The sequence below is a fragment of the Chiloscyllium plagiosum genome, unplaced genomic scaffold (genome assembly GCF_037043375.1).
Source record: "Chiloscyllium plagiosum isolate Xiang-an unplaced genomic scaffold, Cpla_swu_hap1 HiC_scaffold_16, whole genome shotgun sequence".
Taxonomy (NCBI): domain Eukaryota; kingdom Metazoa; phylum Chordata; class Chondrichthyes; order Orectolobiformes; family Hemiscylliidae; genus Chiloscyllium; species Chiloscyllium plagiosum.
In genome coordinates, this window is record NW_028270154.1 from 30,458,776 (window position 1) to 30,483,647 (window position 24,872).

Consider the following 24,872-nt stretch of genomic DNA (forward strand, 5'->3'; position numbering starts at 1 on the left):
CCATGGAATCATTTTCATTAGTCTTTTCCACACCTTTGCTAATTCCTTTGCCTTCTTTCTGAAGTGTGCTGCCCACAAATTGATGTAATACTCTTAAATAAAGCCAAACGAGTGTTTTATTCAGCGTGATAAGACTTCTTTGCATTTTCACTCGTTATTGATAAATCCCAAGGTTCTGCTTGCTTTACTGATCATGTTCTTAACCTTTTCTACTACATTCACATTCAGATTCAGATTTGGATTTAGATTTTTATCACCACATGTGCTCAAGTACAGAAATACAGGAGCATTACCTATGCAGAATAAGTTGAAAAATAAAGAAATAAAGTAATAGCTAACATTAAATTCCTTCTTGCTATAAACTAGAAAAATAAAGGATTAAAGTTAAAAGTTTGATAGTCGTTAATGAGTTCTCCGCTTGTCTCCCTCTCTGGGAGAACTCAGCTGTTTGTTCTCAATACTACCACCTCAGATATGGGGGAGCTTCTCTCACTGCTCCCTCTTCCTGCATTAGGCTGCTATGCCATTGCTGCTGAAGATGCTACCTCCCTGATCTCCTCCTGCTGCCTCTGGACCATACCTGGCAGGGCCCACTCGTACTAGGAGAATGTGAGGACTGTTTGATGCTGGAGAGTCAGAGTCAAAAAGTATGGTGCTGGAAAAGCATAGCAGGTCAGGCAGCATAACGACGACGCTCCTGCTCCTCGGATGCTACTTGACCTGCTGTCCTTTTCCAGAACCATACCTTTTGACTGGGACCCACTCGTGCACCGAGATACTGTCATGCTGGACCAAGAGACTGCTACATCGGGCTGAGAGCCTGCCCCAGGCCATCGAGAGACTGGGCCAAGACATCACTACGCTGGGCAGAGAGGCCAGGCCGAGATACTGCCACACCAAGCCAAGAGACCACAATGTCTAGCTGTTGAGAGACCAGGTAGAGATGCCGGCATGGGCTGGGTCAGACCAAGAGGACACCTCGCCGCTTCCAAGCTGAGGCCAGGAGCAAAGGGAAAAAGGAAAAGATTTACCAAGAGAGAAGAAAAGAGGGAAAGAAATGAGAAAGAAACAGCCGGAATGGATAAGCTCCAGCTGAAGTGTCCTTCTCCCTTGCCATCTTGAAAACAGGTTCAATGATTAATGCACAAAAACAGCCGGTGACCTCTGCTCCTGCACCCCTTTTAGCATATTGCACTTGGAGACGTCAGTTGTATATTGTTTTTACTGTGCTAAATTGTTTCATTTTAGAGTGAAAATGTCAAAAAGAGGTGCAGGTACATCTATGGTTAACAATAATATTAAGAAAAGGAAGCATCTGTTATTATCAATAATACAGATAGTAGAATTATTGCAGAAGCTTGATCGTGGTGTGGCTGTGCGGCATCTTACCGAAGAATATGGTGTCGGGAACTATCACTGTGTTGAATTCCTACCTCTCAGTCAACAGAGAGGTAGGAATTCAAGACTTCCTGAAAGAGTTTAGTCTTAAGGAATCCATTTACGCAGTTGCTAATGCTTGGAATGATGTTGATAATGCAACATTAATAAATGCTTGGCACGGACTCTGGCCTACAACAATGTTTCTTGTAAATGAACCTGCAGGTGAAGAGTTTGAAGGATTTCATGTCACTGAAGAGAAAAAGATGATAGCAAGCCTTGTTACTTATGCACAAAATGTATCGGATGAAAGTGTAAATAAATTACATGAAGCTGACATCGAAGAAATGCTGAACATTGACAATGATGTGCCTGTCGTGCGTTCCTTGAGCGAGTTCCTTGGGAATATTGCTGAAATGGTTTTAAATATGGGTCCATGTGCAGATAATTGTGAGGATAGTGGAACATAGATGATGATGATGATGAGTTAGTGAACACAGTTGAAAAAGTCTCCATTGACAATATGGGTGAAAATGTGTGATCAGTTAATTGCGGGCCTTGAACAACGTTCATTTATCAGTGAGCAAGCGATTATGGCAATTTACTCCATTAAAGAGAGATTGCTTAGACAGAAACCTATGTTAATGAGACAGATGACACTTGAAAAAGCCTTTACAACCACCGCCTGCCATAGTGCTGAAGCTGTGTATGTTTGAGTTTTACCAAATATTTTTATTGGAATTTTTTTAATGGAAATAAAATGTTGAATATAGTCAATGTATTTCATGAATTTGTATATATTACACTATAAATAAAGTGTGATAGTACTTCTAGTTTTTATTTAACCCACTTAGTGTCAGTATTCATATGTTTTTGCTGCAGTACAGTCTTTGTGTTTGCTTACGGGTTACTGCCCTACACCCTACAGGGGACACTACATTAGTTCGGAAAATCGCAAAATTCCAATTCCTGCAAAGCAGCTGGTCTCAAGCATTTTGGATAAAGGGATACGTACCTGTAATCTACTTCAGTAATATTACCTGTTGAATAAGTTTTGACTGAAAATGTAGCCTGCTCATTTTCAAATAGTGCTTCTTTTTTTTCCTTCCTGAAAAGGCAAACGGGGATTATAATTTAACATCTCATCCAAAATACTGAACTCCAACTAAACTGAACTGAATCTGAATGTGCTTAAAGCTCTAGAGTAGGAATTGGACCCACAACCTGATAGGTAGAGATGTGAGAACTGGCTTGAGGCTCAACTTGATGTGGAATTGTCGGTGTTGGAGTGGGGTGGACAAAGTCAGAAGTCACAGAAAACCAAGTTATAGTCCAACAGGTTTATTTGAAATCACAAGCTTTCATAGCACTGCCCCTTCATCAGTTGAAGTGACTTCACCTGACAAAGGAGCAGTGCTCCAAAAGTTTGAGATTTCAAATAAACCTATTGGATTGTAATCTGGTGTCATGTGACTTATGACTTTGAGGCTAGAATGACATCAAAGTAGGTTTGATTTGTGAAATGCAATTCTCTTATATCCCTTTTCTTTCTATTTTTAGATTTTAAATGGTAAAATAACTTGCTTGTAATTTTGTTTGAATTTTTCATTTTGCTTTTACATTTCAGTGGGATTTGGTGTGCGACAATGACTGGAAAGGGCCATTTTCTATGTCAGCATTCTTTGTGGGAGTGTTGGCTGGTTCCTTTGTTTCTGGGCAGTTATCTGACAGGTGAGTTATTTCTTCTGTTTCCCTCTGCCAGAAGGAATTTTAGGCCCAAGTACCGAAAAAAATAATACTGAGCATGTGGAGGTTAATCTAGGAACTGTGTCGTAACTTATTATTTGTGTGGCATTCCTATTGAAGGCTATTTTAATGTCTGAATGTTAGGAAATAAGTTATGTGCTAGCTATAAGCAGTTTGGTCATTGTGAATATTCAGAGGTCTGGATCAGGTGAAATCCTTCAAATATCAAAGTACTTTCGATCTTGGATCAGGCAAACTGAACATCTCTGACCACTTTGGCGAAAGCTTTTGTGCCAGGATTGAGGACCCGAAGAAGCATAGTTATCAAACATTACTTAAAACTTTAATGGATTCCTTGTAGGCCAGCGGATATCGATCACCTTCTGCAGATGCCCTGTATGAAATCATAAGCCTTCCTTGTACCAAAACTCTCTTTCTCCCAACACCACCCCTCCACCTTCCTCCCACCCAACATTCCCCTCGAACTCCACTTCCTACCATGAGCTACATTAAAACCAAAAAAAAACTCTTAGGTTCCTGATGGTCACCTTTCACTGGCCAAGATCCTGCTTCCATGAGCTGAACTCTTTATCCTTCTGGTGTGTCCAGGTGAGAGTCAGTCCTGGAATATGGCAATACAAAGAAATGTCACCATACTCTTACCAGACCATAGACTGCACTCTCATCAGAGAGAGACACCTCGGAGTGGTTTAACCTGAGTGTCACAATGCCTCAGGTAGGGGGAGAGGTTCAGAAGGAGAGCCCTTCAACATAACCTCAGTTGGCATAGAAAATGGCAGTGAGGTAACAACAGTGCAGGATATGTTAGATGTGTAACATAATGATCCCAAAGTAAATGATTCCCTATGCAAGAGTGATTATAAAATGCGACAATTTCACATGAGTTTGAAGGTAGGAATCATGGATCTGAGACAAGTCCAATAAATAAAGACAATTACAAAGGAAAAAGACAGAGTTAGCTGCTGTGGACTGAGAAATAGGTTGAAAGGTATAAATGGTGGCAGATGCTTATGGAGATTTCAAAACTCTCAATAAAGACATGTTCCATTGAGTAAGAAAGACTCTATGAGAGAGTGCACCATTTGTGGTTAAGTAAGGAAGTTAAGGATGGTATTGAAATGAAAGAAAAGGCATACAACACTGAGAAGAAGATTGGGACAATCTTAGCGACCAGCAAAGGATGACTAATAAAAAATGAAAGGCCAAAAATCAAATATGGGCTGGGTTCTCCATTTTTTTTCCGTAAATGTGATTGTTTTAAATTTTTTGAGAGGGATTCTTGCTGCGAGGTTTAGTGAGAAATCTTGTCACACCCTACGGCCCCATCATGTCTGATTCTGTCCCAGGCTCACTACGTTGTTCCCAGAACAATTCGCCACTCGGTTGATATCCATTGAAAAGCCAGAATTCCTGGCACCTGTGCCATCTTTAAAAAGCCACTGTGTACCCGCATGGGCTCTGGCATTCTGAAACTGTACTGCTTGGTCAAGGAGGAATCTGAACATGTCGGAGAAGAGGAAGATGGCAGCACGATCATCTAACAGGGATCTGGACATCCCAGTTGATGCGATGGTGCAAAGGAGGGAACTCTTCTTCCCAGAGGACTGGCAGAAGAGGCCGCAGCATCAGAACATGACAGGTTATCATGGCTACCATCTGGGGCCAGAACCATCTCAATGATGTGAAGAAACAGCCAGCAATGGCATAGGAAGGTCATACACTTGCTTCACTTCGTCAGGGTAAGTGGTACACTGTTCTGTCTACTATCTTACACTCACTGTCCCTCTGCTGCTGCACCAAGGTTCATGCTCTACCACTCTCATCATTGTCTGTGACACCTTTCCTCACTTGCTGTCACCACAACCAACATCCCACACCATTAACCCTACGTGACTTCTGTGCTGGTCTCTCTTCTTCCCAGGACAGCTTACCATTTGTTGATCACCCGCACCTACACCAACCTGCACTTGCATGGCACTCAATTCGTTTCTTCCACTCACTCCCACAGAAAAACAAACTCTAATATGGTAGAAAAGGCCTAGAAGGTTGGCGAGGAACCTAACATTTCACTCCTCAGCTCTTCCAAGGAGAGAATTTGGGACCACTCTTGTGGAGATGCTAGAATATCCACATGCATCCCAACTGGGGAAGTATTATTTTTTATTCCACTGTAATTCTCACAGTAACCCTGGTGTCAGCATCATTCATTGCATACCACGACCAACCATTGGCCATATTGCCTTCTTTGTCTTTTGGCTCACGGCCAGCTCTCGACCACCATCGCACAGAAACAGCCTGCTCCACCATCAGCTACCTCTTCCAACTCTGAGCAAGAAAGTGTTCAAGAGTTGGAGTAAACATCGGCAAGGCTGCCTCCAGCAACTCAGACACTGACCACATTGTGGGAAAGTTAGGCTCAGGGAGTGTAGGAGCACAATTTGGTGAGCACCTCACTGTGACAGCTTCTGTCCGAGGCCAGCAATTTCCCAGGCTGCTAGTACTCAGAGGGCCCTCAGGGAACAGGCACCTATTCAGCCACAGGCAGGAGACAACTCACTGGTGATGGCAATCAGGAACTTTGTCCACATGCACAGAGAGGGACAGAAGCAGCAGACAGGTATGTGGGACACAATGGTCATACATTGACGAGGGGCTGCAGCAGTGCAGTGAGCCATGTGATGGTTTGGCTTGCGTCTGCCGTGGAGATCAGAGTCCAGCATCCTCAGGACCTGCCAGAAAGCTGCACCCATCTGTATTCCAACGCCATGGCCGTTGGTCCTTGCTGGTAATAGGAATGCTTTTAGGAATGATCATTCAGAACAAAATTAGTAGCCACTAGAGTCATCAGTGGTCTACAGCATGGAAAAAATCCCCATGACTTTGCTAGAGTTAAAATCAAACACCTAACTATTCTAGTCCCATTTTCCTGCACTTGTCCCCTAGTTGTGGAACGGCCTTGTCATTACAAGTCCATTCTGAAATGTTCTGTGGGTTTTTGCCTCTACCAGTCTTACATGCAGTGGATTCTAGATTCCCGCCACCTTCTGGGTGATTTTTTTTATCCCTCACACCTAAATCTCCTGCCTTTACCTTAAATCTATGCACCCTAATTATTGATTGCTTCATCAAGAGAAAAGGTTCTTTCCTGTCTACCCTGTCTGTGCCTTCACAATTTTGCGCATCTCAATCCTGTCACCATTCAGTCTCCTCTGCTACACGGAAAGCAACCCCAGTCTGTCCAATCTCTCTTCATAGTTGAAACTCTCCAGACCTTCCAACATCCTGGAGAATCTCCTCTGCACCTTCTCCAGTGCAATCGCATCCCTTCAAAAATGTGGATTCCAGAACAGCGCACGATACTTTTGCTGTTATGGACAACATTCTCTCTAATTTTTCCTGCCAATGTGTGGACCTCCAAGTTTGTGTGTGGCAATACCTTCCACAAGCACAAATTATGTGCCCAAAAGCCAATGGCATGCATGAAACTTCCCAGCTGCTATGATACCACACAATATAGAGGGAACATTTGTAACAGGACTAAAGGTTACAAGATTAGGGAGAGGTGAAACCATGGAGGGAAGTGAAAATAAAGATTAGATTTTTTAAGGTATCAGAATGTGGGACAGGGGTGAAGGATGAACAGAATTTGATATGAGATACGAAATGCCTCAGAGTTTTGAATTGGGTCACACATGATGTTAAACTCAAATACAATGAGTATACTACAATGTTCACTAGCACAGATGCTAACTTAGCAGGATTATAATTACCCAAGTTAACTCTGTCTCTCTTTTTGAAAATGGTTATGCCATTGGCCACTCTACAGTATTCAGGCACACTTCCATACAGCAGTCTTTGGAAAAGAAAATGCTAGAGACGGCTGACTCACATTTTGAGAAATTAGCACACACCAGTTTCACTCCCTGGGTACTTTTGGCTGCTAGCCTCAGTGAATATGAGGAACAGATTTTAATGTTATCAAGAGCTTGGACAGCAAAATTGGGACAGTTTAAAAGTGTCATTAACATTTGGCAAACCTATACTCCAATAAGGATGTGATTGATCAGTGTTTTAACATAGTGTGATATTGGAAGAAGCATTTTGTTCCCATATGTAACACCTTAAGACAAAAAAAAGACTAAAATGTGCAATTTAACTCTATGATGAGTCTTTCCAATATCCTAAATTTTCATATGGGTTTAAATGTAATTTGTAGATAGGTGTGGAAAAACAATACAGCCAACTTATGATGCAGATATCAGTTACAACAGCACAGATATAATAGATTTGAACAACAGTTGCAGTGAAGAGTATGTTGTTGGTAAAAAAATTGTGCATTAAAAAGTTTTGAGGAAAATAGAAGTGGACCATTTTGAAATTAATTTATAAAATTCCTCTATCTTCTTTTCGGAGCTCCTTGCATTGCCATACCACATACTTCCAATGGCAGGGATATTAGGTTGATGACTTGCTTCAAGGCTCTGTATTTCAGCTGGTTCCCAAGGAATGCATGGAACAGACTAAGAACAATCCCCACGTTGATTTTAATTTCCTCTTTCTTCATCCAGTGATTGGAACAAGAGCCAGGTGGATCTCATTGAGTATGGGATCCTTGATTAGAGTTGCTAACCTGCCCCAATTACAGAGCCCTGGCTGATAGATATAAACAGGAAACTTAGAGAGTCTCCTCACTGTAGGGACTGACTTTGAGCTGGCTGGTCAGAGTCCATGTATCGTGCACTTGTATATAAAGGGTGACCTTTTGATGGGATACAGGCTTCTGTGCATATATTTTATCCCAATGATGAGTTAAAATGAAGTCACATCAGAAAGAGTTTGTAGAACATTGTCTTGTGCTTCCCTTTTCATGTATATCTTCAAGCAAGGCCACATTCTATTGTTCATACCAACTTCATCCTTTATTGCATGCACTAACTGCACTGAATGCTGAAATGCTGACATTACTTTGGTGATTTTGTACAATGCATTGGCCCATGGTCTTGTCAGTAATGAACAAAGTGAAATCTAAATCACTTAAAGTCTAATGCTTATAGCTATCTGAAATGGTTCAGAAGCAATTGTTACTGTCAATCATGAAATTTAATTCCATGATTCCTTATTACAAAAAAAGTTCAGATCTTTTTGACTTCAGCCATTTCACCCCTGATCTGAGGAAAGTCCTTCCAATTGATCATGCAGTCCCTACAGTATATTTAATAATAAAGATGGAAATTGATTTCTTGAAGCAAATCAATCAACTCTCTGCCCCTGAACAAATCTCAAGGGACAGGTGGGATCCTAACTCCAGAGTTTGTCAGATAGTTTTAGTGAAGTCATAGTTTTTTTGGGGAGCATGCTAATGTTACATTCCTACCAGGATATCCAAAAAACCCAAAGATAAAATTGTGATTTTTATATTTCTGGGGTCCCATCTTGTTGAGAATCCCTACAGTACAGAAACAGGCCATTCAGTCCTACAAGTCCACACCAACTCTCTGAAGATGATCCCACCCAGACTCACAGCCCTGCGTATCCCATGGCTAATCCAAACAACCTGTACCTGCCTGGACACAATGGGCAATCCACCTAACCTGTACATCTTTGGACTGTGGGAGAAAACCCACACAGTCACAGGGAGAATGTGCAAACTTCACACCGACCATCACCAGAGGCTGGAATTGAACCTGGCTCCCTCAAACTGTGAGGCAGAAGTGCTACCCACTGAGCCACCATGCCACCTCAAGTTTCTAATCATTCTGGTACCCCATCACATTGCTTACAGCAGATGTGTGCCCACACTATCATAGATTTTTGGACCCAATAAAATATAAATCAAAGAATAAATGGTCAAGTCTACTTTCATATGTAAGACTTATGTATAACTGAGAAAATGCGGATTTAATGTATACACCACACATGCATGTATACAAGTGTGTGCATGACTTAGCATGTAAAAATGTGTATAAAGACATTGTTATTTATATGTATCTTGGTGAGTGTATCAGAAGTATATTTAGTTCAACGTTTATTTCATTCTGTCTTTTAGGTTTGGAAGGAAAATAGTTCTGTTTGGAACTATGGCTGTACAGACTGTTTTCAGCATAATTCAAGCATTCTCTCCAAGCTGGGAAATATTCTGCTTTCTGAATTTCATTGTAGGCCTTGGACAGATTTCCAACTATGTGGCTGCTTTTGTCCTTGGTAAATATCTGTAAAACTCAATATTTTTATCTGCTGTCTCAATATTTCTGTCATTCTCAGTATGGCACTAAATTGGTCTGGACAACCAGTAAAAAACCCATGGAATTTGGAGGCTTCATTTTGTTCCAGTTCTTTCCTGTAGAAAAATGGTCATAAAATTCTGAAACATATCGTAGAACAGGAATATTCCAATTGGGAACATGAATCAGAGGATTACTGACTTGGAGGGAAAAAGTAAAGTTTGAATCATAACTCATAAAATATAGTGTGACAACATAAACTATATCAAGGGTAAGTGTGAATGTGGGTTTAAGGCCACAGTCAGGTTAGGTATGTTCTCACTGAATGGCAGAACAAGCTTGAGAGTTGTGTAACCTATTTAGAGTCACAAAGTCATACAGTCTGGAAACAGACCCTTCAGTCCAACTAGTCCTTGCTGACCAAATCAAACTGGTCCCATTTGCCTGTATTTGGTCCATATCCCTCCAAACCTTTCCTATTCATGAATTTATCCAAATGGCTTTTAAATATTGTAACTGTACCGGCATCCACCACTTCCTCTGGCAGTTCATTCCACATACGAACCACTCTGCATGTAAAAAAAAGTGTATTAGAAATTACTTGGAGGTGCCGGTGTTGAACTAGGGTGGACAAAGTTAAAAATCACACAATACCAGGTTATAGTACAACAGGTTTATTTGGAAGCACTAGCTTTTGGAGTACAGTTCCTTCATCAGGTGGTTGTGGAGGTAAAGATCATACTCATTGAATTTATAGCCAAAGGAGTCCAGTGTCATGGAGATGTGATACAGTAAACAATCTTAGATTAAAACTTTCATCTTTTATGACGGGATATGCTGGTTTGTGTTCGACTTCTAGTAAAAGCAGTATATGCTCAAATAAATAACATTTTAAAATATAGAATTCAGCAGATTTTTGCTAACCTAGATGTAAGGGATTATGGAACCGAGGGTGTGTATGGTGTTAGGTTTCAGATTACACATTGAATATCAACACAGACTGGAGGAGCTAACTGACGCTCCTTCTATTCCTCCATTACTACTCTTGTAAGTCCCGACGAGCAAACTCATATGTAGGACTGCTGAGTGTGTTCATTATCTCTGAAGTAAATTCCACAATGAAAATTAAACACAACCCACTGCAATTTAACAATAAATCACTAAAGATTCCAGACATCCATCATCGCTGCTATGAAACCCCTTAAGTAAATAATTCCCATTCTGCTGAGCAGCACATTCCTGGCATTCTATTGCTGTGAGAAAATCCAAGTATTTGGATGTTAGATCATTCATACTTTTATGATATGATAATTTGTTTATTTTCTATAATTAGTTTGCTCTGTGATATGCATGATTTTGTTGTTCTGCTGCCTCCCTAAGGCACCTAGTGAATCTCCAATTGCTCCTAATTGATCCATAGGCACTCATTAACATAGCTTGATGTAGAATATTTTTTAAATGCTGTTCTTATGTCATGATTGTATTTTTCAGTGAAGAAATACACTTTGTGGTAGAGCCATGCTAACTGTTTGATTCTTCAGTTTTGATACAATGAGTAGCATCATCCACCCTCACTGGCTCACAAACGTGTTCCAGAAGCATAAATTGCATGAGTGTCCATCATGGAGGCTTTGCAGCTCCAAGGATGCTTCACAATTATCTGGCTTCATCAACACTGGCCTGATTAGCAAAGTGATATATTATTACTTATGTAGCAGAGTCAAGGCTAATCTAGATCTTTCCCGCTGAAGGGCTGATGCACGAAACGTTGATTCTCCTGCTCCTCAGATGCTACCTGACCTGCTTTGCTTTTCCAGTGCCACACTCTCAACTCTAATCTAGATCCTTCTTTCTTTTTATTTTCTGTTTCTAATAAGACATAGTCTCTGTTATTGATTACTTCTCTGTCGTGAAAATTTGGGGAAGTATTATTAGAACCATTCTAGTTTTTAGCTATTTAAATTCTGACGTGATCTTATGTGCAGATTGGGTGACATGGGAGACGAGGGACTTCCCTAGTCCCTGGGGACTTCCAAAATTGATGACAGATTTATTATTATAGATTAGATACTAAATTCCTGACACACATGCTGGCACAAATTTCATATAAGGTTTGTGTTTATATATGCATTAAAATCATTTATTTTTGAGTTTGGTTTTTGAAAACTGATATGTGGCTTTTGGGGAATGTATATGTGGGGACTACCTTATTAGTGCATTTCGAGCCATTTTTATTCTAAATCAGGACGTGAGAAAGAGTTTCTGGAGTGATAAATGGAATTTATTTGTATAGTGAGAGATTTATAATCAAACAGAGTAAACATTAAAAAGTATTAGCTTGATTTCAGTTTAGAAGAATCAGGAATTGATTTTTTTTGCTTCGGTGAAAACCCATAGTTTAGAAAGTGCTTGGTGGGAGTTTACAAAAGTCCGAATTGAATAAGATGTAAAACAGTAGTTTCTTCTAAAGAAAGGAGATGGTTGAGAAAAATGAAAAACAAAGTTATCTCTGTGTTTTGGTCTGAAATTTGAGAGCAGAAATCTTTGGTTGGAAATCCAAAGGGCTATTGAAGCTGAGGAGAAAGTGAGGTCTGCAGATGCTGACCTCGTATTTGAAGCTGAGAAAATCTAAGCTGAGTTGTGAATGTAATCAGAGAAGAGCCTCTCAAACTCTTTGGGTGAGAATTGATGGAATCAATTAAGTCAACCACATAGGTGTGATAGATAGTGAAGGGAACTATGTCTGATGTGAGTTCTGTAACGTGTTGTTGTTGGAATAGATGGGATTATATTTGTTGCAAATTATGTTACATGAAAATAGCTTGGATATTCTAGTTAATCTTTATTTCTTTTGCTTAATGAACTTTTGTTTTATTGTTAAAACTAAACATGCAGCATTGCATGTTAGTGTTTCAGTGGAAGACTACCTTAGTAAATTAAAAACAAAATAAAATATCAAGGCACCTCTCAGTCTGGATGTGGCATGTCCAGTAATAACATTAGCTGGAATTACAACAACGAGATCCAAAACCTATTGTGATATGTCAGATTTGAATTGCTTGTATTTCATTTAGATGTAAATAATGTAAAAACGCAATGGCTAGAAATTGTTTAGATGAAGGAGGGGCATGGATAGAATAAATAGACAAAGTCTTTTCCCGGGGGTGGAGGGGTCCAGAACTAGAGGGCATAGGTTTAGGGTGAGAGGGGAAAGTTATAAAAGAGACCTAAGAGGCAACTTTTTCACGCAGAGGGTGGTACGTGTATGGAATGAGCTAGCGGAGGAAGTGGTGGAGGCTGGTACAATTGCAACATTTAAAAGGCATCTGGATAGGTATATGAATAGGAAGGGTTTGGAGGGATATGGGCCGGGTGCTGGCAGATGGGATTAGATTGGGTTGGGATATCTGGTTGGCATGGACGATTTGGACCGAAGGGTCTGTTTCCGTGCTGTACATCTCTATGACTCTATGACTGTAAGACTTAGAATGGGAGTAACAGTAAATAGAACAGCCAGAATTTTCGGTGTAGCTGAAGTATGACCAAAAGTTTTGCAGAGTGGAAGTTTTACTCATTCAAACGACTCATTTATGAATCTGAGCCAATTTGGGTTCAGTGTAATTTAAGTATTGACATCAGTTTTCAACTAAGTTGATCAACTGATTTGTGTGGGAGACACAAACAGTACTGGTACATTTCAGATGCCTATTGCAACACAGTCTGGCTGCAGAGCTCTGTGCCTAGCCGTGAAATCCAGGAAATGTTTGTAACAGAAATGTCCGCTCCAACTGCATTATCCACTATAAGTGATACCAGTACACTCAAGTATATTACCTGCATTGAACATTTAGCATTTAAAATTCAGAAATAAAACTCTGAAATAGGTCACTGATCTGGAATGTGTTGGATTGTCAACTGCAATGCAGGTAGCGGGAATCAAATATCTGAGTTCAGCCACCTATCTCAGGAGGAAGTGTGTGCAAAGCCAAGATTTATGTTCTTGAAAGGCCCATCTCAGTGTTTTGGGACTTCATTCTAGTTGCAATGAAAACTTTAAGGTCTTCCATCCCTCACTCAATCCCACCACTTACTCCATATGCCCCATCCATGGCATTTCAAGCCCATTCACCCAACATAGGTTCTGCATTGAATCGATTAACTCTACAATGACAAGCAGATGTGTTAGCAAAATGTTTGGAAAAGTTTTGTTCATAGAAATATAGAAGATAGGAGCAGGAATGACCCATTCAATTCCTCAAGCCTGCTATGTCGTTCAATATGATCATGGCTGATCATCGAGTTCCATATTCAATCCTACCCTCCCCCCAGATCCCTTGTTCCCTTTAGCCACAGGAGCTAGATCGATGTCTTTCTTGAAAACCAACAATGCTTTGGTTGCAACTATTTTCTGTGGTAATTAATTACACAGGCTCACCATTTTCTAGGTGAAGAAATTTCTCCTTATCTCAGTCCTAAAAGGTTTATCCATTATCCTTCTCCTCTTAGAATTTTAGAGGTTTCTATGAGATTACTGTACATTCCTCAGTGAATACAATCCTAATCAACTCAATCTCTCTTCATACATCAGTTCTGACAGCCCAAAAATCAATTTAGTAAGTTTTTCCTCCATTCTCTCTATAGCAAAAGCATTCTTCCTCAAATAAGGGACCAAAGTTACCCTCAATATTCTAGGTGTGGCCTCGTCAGTGCCCTGTATAATTGTAGCAAGATGTCCTTGTTCTTGTACTTGAATCCTCTCGCTATGAAGGCCAACGTAGAGTTTGCCTTTTTTACTGCCTGCTATACCTGTGCACTTACTTTCAAAGACTGGTGCACAAGGACACCCAAGACTCCTTGAACATTCACCTCTCTCAATTTACAGCCATTCAAATAATAATCTGCCTTCCTATTTTTGTTTCCAAAGCGGATAACCTCACATTTACTCATAGAAGTTGATTTTACTGCAGACCAAGTAAAATGTGAATCATTCAGGCCCTTGGTACTTTTAATACCAGAACCTGAAAACATTTGCAACATCTTTATCTTATAGAAATGAACATTGCAGCATTTACAGAACCGACAAGAGAGCAAAAGCAGTCTTTCAAGTGATGTTTTGATAATCCAATGGATGCCTTGAGCTTTCAACCAAGCTTCATTGTACATTCCTGGTCCCTCCGAGAGGCCATGTGTAAGACCTTTTGAACTTATCTTTCAAAAGCTCCCTCATCCAGAATATACTTCATGACAGTTCTGAAATGCCATGAACCGCAAGTTCCTCAAAGATTGCTCTGACTGCATGAAAATTGTGGAGTAGTAGAATATGCCTATCCCAGCAGTAAAGATTGATAAGTACGCAGAGTGAAGGTGCCTTAAATGCACCCTCAAATGTACAGAAGAAAATTAGAAAGCTTTGGGAATGGAGTCCAGAATGCCGGAATCAGCTCCTGGTTGCCATTTTCACACCTTCTTGGAGTCGCCTTGAATCCATAAAAATCCAGCCTGTTAACTCTGTTCCTGCCTCTACAGATATTATTTTATCTGCTGTGTTTTTCTGAGCATTTTCTGTTTTGTTTCAAATTCTCAACATTTGTGCTCATTTGCTCCAGTTTAAATGTTTGGAAAGAGCATGAGAAGGGAGATGAGACTAATTCCAGGAGTAAAAAAGATGAACTGTGAGGAGAGGTTAGGCAACTTTGGGTTTAGAGCTGGAGAAGGACAGTTATGAAAGGATTTTCTAAAGTACAGAAATGGAATATATGAGATAGTAATAGATAATAACAAATGGATGATGTCTTTAAAAAAAGATATTCAGCTCAGATGACACAACTCAATAATTAGTGGAAATACCTATAAAGAACTCTTTACTGAAGTTCAGACCCATGCTTACAATGCCTGTCCACTGGTACAAAAACATCAAAAATAGTGGGTTGATGAAAATGTAGAGAATGAGTCATTCAAATACTAGTGTAATAAAACTTTATGGACTGAACCTGGTGGTCTTTTGTAATCTCTAATTGTTCTTGTGAGACGGAAGTAATCTCTAGTCTCAATGTCTGCTGGACAGTTCTTCATGAAACCTTACTTTGTTTTTCATACATATTCCATCTCTCTCCTCTTCTTCCTGTCATATGCTGCATTCCATTGTTTACTTGCTTCTGTTTATCTTGCTCAGGAACTGACTCCAGGGCGGCACCTAAGATGGACTGATGTTTCAGTTCTGCATGTAGGATCCTTCTTTCAGTTTGCTTTAGTAGATTAGGTTGAGGGAGCATTACAATACTAGAAACATTTTTTCTTAAAAAAGACTGAAAACCAGAAAAATAACTTCATTTTAATGCGGCCAAAATAGGCATTGAGATAAAATGAAGAATTAACAGAAAATCAATGTGATTTTGACCTGTTTTTTCTTTTACAGGATCGGAAATGCTTGGAAAATCAGTTCGGGTTATGTACTGTACACTGGGAATCTGCATTTCTTTTGCTATTGGCTATATGCTTCTGCCTTTGGTTGCATACTTCATAAGAAGCTGGGGGGCTCTGCTTTTGGCCCTGTCTATCCCTGGTGTGTTCTACATTCCTTTGTGGTGGTAAGTAGAAATTCTATACTCATTAGGTAAAAATGTTTATTTCCTTCTCAGATTGATTTTGATCAAAATAAAGCCAATGAGAGTTCTTCTTGTATGAGAGTATGGATGGGATCAGATTTGCCTATGTTCTATGAGATGTTGTTACATTTTCTTGACTGTGAAGGGAGGCTGGATGTTCAAAGTGTGATTTTTGCTTTTATTGCTGAGACAGTAATTGAGTCAAATGGTTGCCATCCCTTTGTAATTTGACATAATTTGACCAGATTGAAATCCATGTGTTGAAAATTAAATGGGATTTATAACGGGAAATTGATCAACTCCATCATATTACTAACAATGAGATGACGATGACCATTAAATCATATAGGTGGATTGGAATGATATTGGATAGTCAATGTGTTATAGACTTATCCATTCATTTCATGAGCTTATAGTAAGGTCTTAATACTAAATGCATTAAAGCAGAATTATTTTTGTAACAACATCTTTTGTTATTTTCTGTAATTTTAACTGTGACTGACATGAGAAAAGAGCTACATTAAAATGAAAGATTCCTGTGTGACTGCTACATATTTTGAAAGCAAGTGATGTGACAATCATAATAAGTACATATTGCACTTGTTCAAACCACAGTTAAAGTGTGGCTGCAGACAAACTGGTGTTGAGAGGTTGTAGTGCTTTAGTTGGAAACAAGTAGCTTCCTGATGAAGGTCTTATGCCCGAAACATTGATTCTCCTGCTCCTGGGATGATGCCTGACCTGCTGTGCTTTCGTTTTGTCACACTTTTTGACTCTGATCTCTAGCATCTGCAGTTCTCACTTTCTCCTAGCAAGTGGCTGATTGGCTTAGAATCCCAACAGTGTAGAAGCAGACCATTCAGACCACACCGACCCTCTGAAAAGCATCCACGCAGACCTGTCCCCTATCCCTGCAATTCCCATGGCTAATCCACCTAACCCTGCACATCCCTGGACACTTTAGCATGGCCTATCTAGCTAACCTGGCCTGTGACAGGAAACCAGATCACCCAGAGGAAACTCACGCAGACATAGGGAGAATGTGCAGACTCCACAGAAGCAGTCTGGAATTGAACCCAGATCCTTGGCACTGTGAGGCAGCAGTGCTAACCACTGAGCTAATGTGCCACCCCTGGTTTGAGAACCAGTGCCCAGTTACCAGTGACAAAGGCCAGTTTGCCTGCCAACAATTATGTGGTTGGTTCTCAGCAAACATCTCCAGACCTCCATCCACTCAGGAGGTTTCTTTGTTCTCTGCGGTAAAAAACATTTCCAGCCTTAAGAAAACTGTTTTTTTCTCCAGCAGTTGTAGTAAACTGTGACTTATAGTTAATAAAATAGATATTTCTGTCATAAATGAATCAGCTGCCCTGTGTCCCTTGCAAACCAGTGGAAGCATCCAAAAAACGAAGACTGAGAAACAGCGTTCTGATTAGCATGAGAACCATTTCAACAGACCAGTCAGCAGCTTTCCCAGCTTTCCCCCCCAATGTTTTCCTGTTTGTGTGTGGGGTAGAATCTAATTAGTTGTAATAAATAGCAATTCTTACTAGGTATTTAAACCTGGTCCTTTCTGACAACTCACTCTGAAATAGTGGTAAATCTGGGAATTTTGTGTACTTTTTAAAATCTTTAATTTGGCGGCAACTCTGAGGGCAGGGCTTGATGTTACAGAACTATTTGGACCTGGATCACTTTTATTGGTTACTGTGCATGACAATTATGAAAAGGAACTGATGAATTTTTTTCCATTTTGCTTTTGTCTAAAACAATACTACTTTTGTTCAAACATCTTTCAAAGTTTTTGTCAGTGTACAAAATAGATTACAGGATCCCTACATTTGGCCCATTTAGTCGACACTGATCCTTTGAACAGCATGCTACTCCATCCCCAAAAACCTGTGTAGGATTTTTACCATGGCTAACCCTATAAACCTGCACAACCATTGCACAATGGACACCACTGCGCAATTTTTTAACATGGCCAAACCACCTAACCTGGACATTTTTGGACTGTGGGAGGAAACCGGAGCACCTGGAGGAAACCTGTGCAAACAGACATGGGAGAATGTGCAAACTCCACACAGTCACCTAAGACCTATCTCTTCACACTAGGTTTCTCATGTAGCTATGTCACAGGACAGAAAATAGGGATTTAAAGTGGAGATAAACATGAATGGCAAATTCAAAAGCAAGAGTAAGAGGATTGAAATCAAGAGTGAAAAAATGTGAAAGAATGAAGTTCTTTGTCAAACAAAGAAGAAACATTTAAATGACAAAAGTAGAAAAAGTAACAAGTAGAGGAGTGTTAAATGAAATAGGAAAGCAGTCGAGGCAGATAGAAATGGTGGTGTGAAAACATCTCCCTTAAGGAACGAAGAGGCAAGGTGAGCGAATCATTAAGTAGGCAATTGTGAGGCAGAAATTAAGGTTGAGAAGAAGAGAAACAGAACTGCAAATAGGGACTAGAGATGAAAGAAGCAGGAGAAACCAGAATTAATGTAAATAAGGGAGGAGGTAGTTAACAGGGTCATAGAGTCATACATGGAAACAGACCCTTCAGCCCAACGTGTCCATGCTGACCAGATATCCTAAACCAAACTAGTCCCATTTACCTGCATTTGGCCCATATCCTTCTAAACCTTTCTATTCATGTACTTGTCCAAATGTCTTCTAAATGTTACAACTGTACCTGCCTCTACCACTTCCTCTGGCAGTTCATGCACATATCACCATCTGTGAAAAGGTTGGCTTTCAGGTCCCTTTTAAGTGATTCCCCTTGAATCTATGGCCTCTAGTTTTGGATTCTTCTACCCTGGAGTAAAGACCACACAGAGAAAGTGCAGAAAAATAGCATCATTCTATTCTCTGAGCATACTGTAAGTATAAGATTGCTTGCATGTATGGTCTGTATGGGCATCAATAAGGTGTTTGACAAGGTTCTGCATGATAGATTGGTTAACAGGGTTAGATGACATGAAATACAGCGAGAACTTGCCATTTGGATACATAACTAGCTCGAAGGCGAGAGACAGAGGGTGGGTGGTGGAGGGTTGATTTTCAGATGAGAGGCCTGTGACAAGAGGTGTGCTACAAGGATCGGCGCTGGGTTCACTGTATTTTGTCATTTACATAAATTATTTGGATGTGAATATAGGAAATATGGTTGGTAAGTTTGCAGATGACAGCAAAATTGTTGGTGTAGTAGACAGCCAAGATGGTTACCTCAGAGTACAATGGGAATTTGATCAGAGTACAACGAGTCAATGGACCAAGGAATGGCAGATGGAGATTAATTTAGATAAATGTGAGGTGCTACATTTTGGAAAGGCAAATCAGGACAGGACTTATACACTTAATGATAAGGTCCTGGGGATTGTTGCTGAACAAAGAGACCTTGGAGTGCAGGTTCATAGTTCCTTGAAATTGGAGTCACAGGTAGATAATCTGGTGAAGATGGCATTTGGTATACTTGCCTTTATTGGACAGAGCATTGAGTATAGGAGTTGGAAGGTCATGTTGTGGCTATACAGTACATTGGTTAGGCCACTTTCGGAATACTGCTTTCAAGTCTGGTCTTCCTGCTATAGGAAGGATGCTATAGGAAGGATGCTATAGGAAAGGGTTCAGAAAAGATTTATAAGAATGTTGCCAGGGTTGGACGGTTTGAGCTAGAGGAAGAGGCTAAATTGGCTGGGGCTGTTTTCCCTGGAGTGTCGGAGGGATGACCTTACAGAAGTTTATAAAATCATGAGGGTCATGGATAGGATAAATATAGCCAGGTCTTCTCCCCAGGGGTGGAGAGTCCAAAACTAGAGGGCATAGGTTTAAGGTGAGAGGGAAAAAAAATTAAAAGGGACCTGAGTGCAACTTTTTCATGCAGAGGGCGGTGCATGTATGGAATGAGCTGCCAGAGGAAGAGGTAGAGGCTGGGACAATTACAATACTTAAACGTTATCTGGATGGGCACATGAATAGAAAGTGTTTAGAGGAGTATCGGCCAAATGTTGACAAATGGAACGAGATTAATTTAGGATACCTGGTTGGTCTGCACGGGTTGGACTGAACCATGTTCATTCTGTATATCTCTATGGCTGTATGTCTCTATGCTGCATATTTAGTGTTTGGATCTTGTTTCATGTTTCCTGATGCTTGTCCTCATGGATTCACATGACACAATTCCTGGAAATAAGACTATCAATAAATTAGAAGCCATTCTTGAAATTGAATTAAAAATAGATGAGTGATTGCAGGAGCAGTGAGCTATGAAAACAGCTGTGATTGTTTTCTGTAATGTATCACATTAATTACCCATGACTAATAATTTGAGAATATATCCTATTTCTGAATTAAAGAGTTTTACACAGAGTTCTTTTGTTACTGATTAAAAAGAGGTGATTATTTTTTTACTTGTCAAATGTTCTTATGCGCATTGCCTGAAATTTCAAGATGTAAAATGTTTCATTTGCTAATGAATTTTGAGTTTGAGGTTGATTTTCCTGTTTTATTAGTATACTTGAATCATGGAGTGAAAAGCAACGAACTAGAAAATAAGTCAATGTAATGTCCTTGTCACATGACACCTTAGTTGGTGCTGGTGACATTTGTAAACTGAACAGCAAAGAATTTTGAAGCTATCCTGGCACTTAGCTGACTGCTATGTTGAGTTTGTTGATTAGAGTTAGAATTTTGAATAAACCTTTTACCTCATCGTATTGGTAAGCAAAGTATATCAATGGCATTTTCAACATAATTAGTTAAACTTCCTAACTGTTGTGTTAAACGGATTAGATCTGGGACTGGGATTTTCTTTTCCTATGCTACTGTGACACCATATATGTGGAAGAATTCTATCCACCCGAGAGTAACAGAGTTGAACCTAGTGAATCCCCAGATCAGTCTAAATTAGATTTCACAGACTGCATTATAACTTTGCTGGCTAATTTACTGAAGCATGTTAAAGCTGGTTGGCAGCGAAGGTCAGGTTAGAGTGGAGATAGAAAATCCCTTGTGTTATACAACTGTAGAACTTGCAACACCGTTAAAGGGCTGTTGGCTTCCAGCCGGGGTAAAATAACACAAACATCTTTGCGCCCACTACAAGATAAAATCAAAGTTTAACTTGCAGATAATTTGTCTCATCCACAGCAAAATCCAACTTTAGCTACTGACTGTCCATGATAGTAGAGAATAGTGTATTAAAGGTGTAGATTTGAAATTAAATTTTTTTTTGACAGAAAGTTACAATTGATATTTTTGTTAAGAATGGCTGAAGGCGAGTGTAAATTGCCAGAGTATGATTGCCTACCGATAGTCTCATAACCTTATGAATTGGGGACGAATCAAGACATGTGAATAGGGGCTGTGTTCCTTACCAAGGAGAGAACAAACTATGGTCTTGGCATTGTAAGTTGATAACAAAACTAAAATCTGAAGCAAGTATTTTGTGAGTTAAATACTTGTCTAGCCGATTCTGATGAATGCTTAGAATTTCTATTAAATTTACAGCATATAAAACAGTAATTGCTGCTCCTGGAATTTGAGGAAATCACCTCCAACACCTAAAATATCTCAAAAAGGAGCAGCTCTTACAGCCACAGATTTTTCTAGTCCTCCATCTTGGATTAAATGGATAAACTGGATTAAATTCATAGCTCCTTGAAAATAGAGTCACAAGTAGATAGGATAGTGAAGGAGGTGTTTGGTATGCTTTCCTTTATTGGTCAGAGCATTTAAAATAGGTGTTGGGAGGTCATGTTGTGGCTGTACAAGACATTGGTTAGACCACTTTTGGAATATTGTGTGCAATTCTGGTCTCCTTCCTATTGGAAGGATGTTGTGAAACTTGAAAGGATTCAGAAAAGAGTTACAAGGATGTTACCAGAGTTGGAGGATTTGAGCTATAGAGAGAGGCTGAATAGATTGGGGCTATTTTTCCTGGAGCATTGGAGGCTGAGAGGTGACCTTATAGAGGTTTATAAAATCCTGAGGGGCATGGATACGATAAATAGACAAGGTCTTTTCCCTGGGGTGGGGGAGTCCAGAACTAGAGGGCATAGGTTCAGGGTGGGAAGGGAAAAATATAAAAGGACCTAAGGGGCAACTTTTTCAAGCAGATGGTAGTGCGTGTGTGGAATGAACTGCCAGAGGAAGTGGTGGAGGCTGGTGCAATTACAGCATTTAAAAGTCATCTGGATAGGTATATGAGTGTGAAGGGTTTAGTGAGATATAGGCAAAGTGCTAACAAATGGGACTAGATTAGGTTTGGATATCTAGTCAGCATGGACGAGTTGAACCGAAGGGTTTGTTTCCGTGCTGTATATCTCTGTGACTCTATAACTCTAAACTCCATGGTTGAAATTGAACACAAACATGATTTTTTTGAATGCCTATAAGTTATGGTCAGATTTTGATAAGATGACGGATCGTGGTCATTCATCATATGGAGGAATATACCATGGACTTTAATTGTAAAAGAGTTGATTAATTAAATTTGGAGATTCTTTCTTCAGAATTGATATTTAAATACCTGGATTGTGCTAAGATTTTGTGCATAGACAAACTCCTGATGGACCCCTAACTGGGATTTAATTCTTGGATCAGATATCTGCTGCCTTGAAAATGTCCTGACGAAGAAATAGTTTTCAGAGTTTGATTGTACAGATGAGGCATTTCCATGATGTTGCAATAACTGGAGGAGGCAATGATTGCAACGTTTCAAGATCAGATATTGGACACTGACACCATTAGAGTGGAAGAGTTAAAGATTCACCAGTGAGGGTTGACATGAGGTCAGGGAGTAGGAAGATTTTGTGGCAAGGAACGGGGTTAATCTGTCAGGTCCATGACCTTCAGCTGCTGACTGTTTTCGGAATTGTTTTGTTTTTGTTTCAGATCTCCAGCTTCTGTATCATGTTGCTTTTTGTGTTTTTACTTCAGGGATATAATACATAAGATGAGAAGAACATGATGATTCCATGCAGTGCAACTGGAGTAAGCTATTTTATTGTTGCTGATATAATTTCTAGTAGGATAACTTTGCAGTTTAAAAAGAGCCTTCAATGAAAAAAGCACAAAGGAAACTCAACATGCAGCATGATAAAGCAATTATTTTTGGAAAGACTGAGTTTACTCAATAAAGACGTTACTATATATTCCCTTAACAAAGATTTATAATTAAAATGTTGGAGAATTATTAATGGCAGCATGTGATAAGGATCAGAAAGAAAGATGAATTGTCTTAAGTTAACACAATTTACTCTTGTCAAAAATTAAAAGTCCTGCATAAGGATGCATGTGTGATTGATGGGTATATGAAGTACGTTGAAGAGATTTGGGTGAAATGTGAAATATGTATCAGTGGACACCATCATGTCCTAATGCAAGCCTTCCTGGCACATAATTTTCATTAGATAGTTGATGTAGATCTAAAAATATGAGATGAACTCCCAAGTTTTATAATTGATAACTTTACACTTGTCCTGGAAACCAGATTCAGTGTTCAGCAACAAAAGGAAAGTTAAAATGGTGGTTGTAGATAAAGTCGTGGAGTAATAGATAAAGACTATACTAGGCATTGGCTATGATCCTGACTGATAAGCCTCTCTAAGGTTACATCTCTACCTTCTGTGGTCTAGTGAAAAATGTCCCCTCCCTTCCATACTCTTCTTAAACTCAAACATTCTATTCCCACCAACATCCTGGTCAATCTCTTATGAACCCTCTCCTGCTTAATTATATCCTTCCTCTGACAAGACAACCAGAGCTGGACACGGTATTCCAGAAGAAGCCTCACAAATGTCCTGTACAATCTCAACATAACGTCTCAACTCCTATACTCAAAGGTTTGAGCAATGAAGGAATGCATGCTAAACAGCTTCTTCAACACCCTATCTACATGTGATGCAAACTTCAAAGAATTATGTACCTGAACCCTGAGGTCTCTCTGTTCTACAACACTACCCAAGGTCCTACTTTTAACTGTATAAGTCTTGCCTTTGTTTGTTTTACCAAAATGGAATACGTGGCATTTATCCAAATTAAACTCAGTATGATAATTAGAGATAAATGGTTTTAATCTTATCACGAGTACAAAGACATGTTACATATTGACCAAAATTGGGAAGTATCCCAGAGTTCATAGTGTTTTTAAAAAGATTGGCAGAATGCCGAAGATGAAAGGACACACCGACAGTAAAGGGTGAAGTGAACACAATATTAAGGAAGAAGTTTTGCTTGGGATATTATGCAGTAGAATTTGTATAGTTTGTAATCAATACACTTTGAGGTTGTGAATAAAAAGAGTCAGAAAATGCTGGTGGAAGCAGTTTGTAGGCTCCCTAACAGGAATTACATCATTGATCTGTCTGTCTTTTTCTCCGGTGCTTATTTCTGAGATTTGGGCCAGAAATTATATCGGTCTACACCTCTGGGAAAAGTACTGTGATGGTTTGTCATTGACTTTGAGACAAAGAGCTGTACAGCACGAAAACAGACCCTTTGGTCCAACTCGTCAATGCCGACCAGATATCCTAAATTAATCTCGTCCCATCTGCCAGCATTTGGCCCACATTCCTCTGAACCCTTCCCCATTCATATACCCACCCAGAAGCCTTTTAAATGTTGTAATTGTACCAGCCTCCACAACCCTCTGCATGAAAAAGTTGCTCCTTAGATTCTTTTTAAATCTTTCTCCTCTCACTTTAAACCTGTGACCCCTAGTTTTGGACTCACACACTCGGGGAAAAGGTCTTGGCTATTCACCCTATCCATGGCCCTCATGACTTTATAAGCCTCCATAAGGTCACTCCTCAGCCTCTAATGCTCCAGGGAAAACAGCCCCAGCCTATTCAACCTTTCCCTGTGGCTCAAACCCTCCAACCCGAGCAACATCCTTGTAAAT

At 39.8% G+C, this 24,872-nt stretch overlaps 1 protein-coding gene across 3 annotated transcripts in view; it reads left to right on the forward strand.

Annotated features, from left to right (window-relative positions):
* LOC122556563 (organic cation/carnitine transporter 2-like) overlaps positions 1 to 24,872 on the forward strand; it is a 132,885-nt gene that overhangs the window by 11,790 nt on the left and 96,223 nt on the right. For all 3 annotated transcript variants that reach the window (XM_087995256.1, XM_087995255.1, XM_043703377.2), the window contains exons 2-4: positions 3,005 to 3,108; positions 9,191 to 9,345; positions 15,781 to 15,952. In XM_087995256.1, the coding sequence (XP_087851382.1) occupies positions 3,005 to 3,108; positions 9,191 to 9,345; positions 15,781 to 15,952 (431 nt within the window). The remainder of the gene's footprint in view (positions 1 to 3,004; positions 3,109 to 9,190; positions 9,346 to 15,780; positions 15,953 to 24,872) is intronic.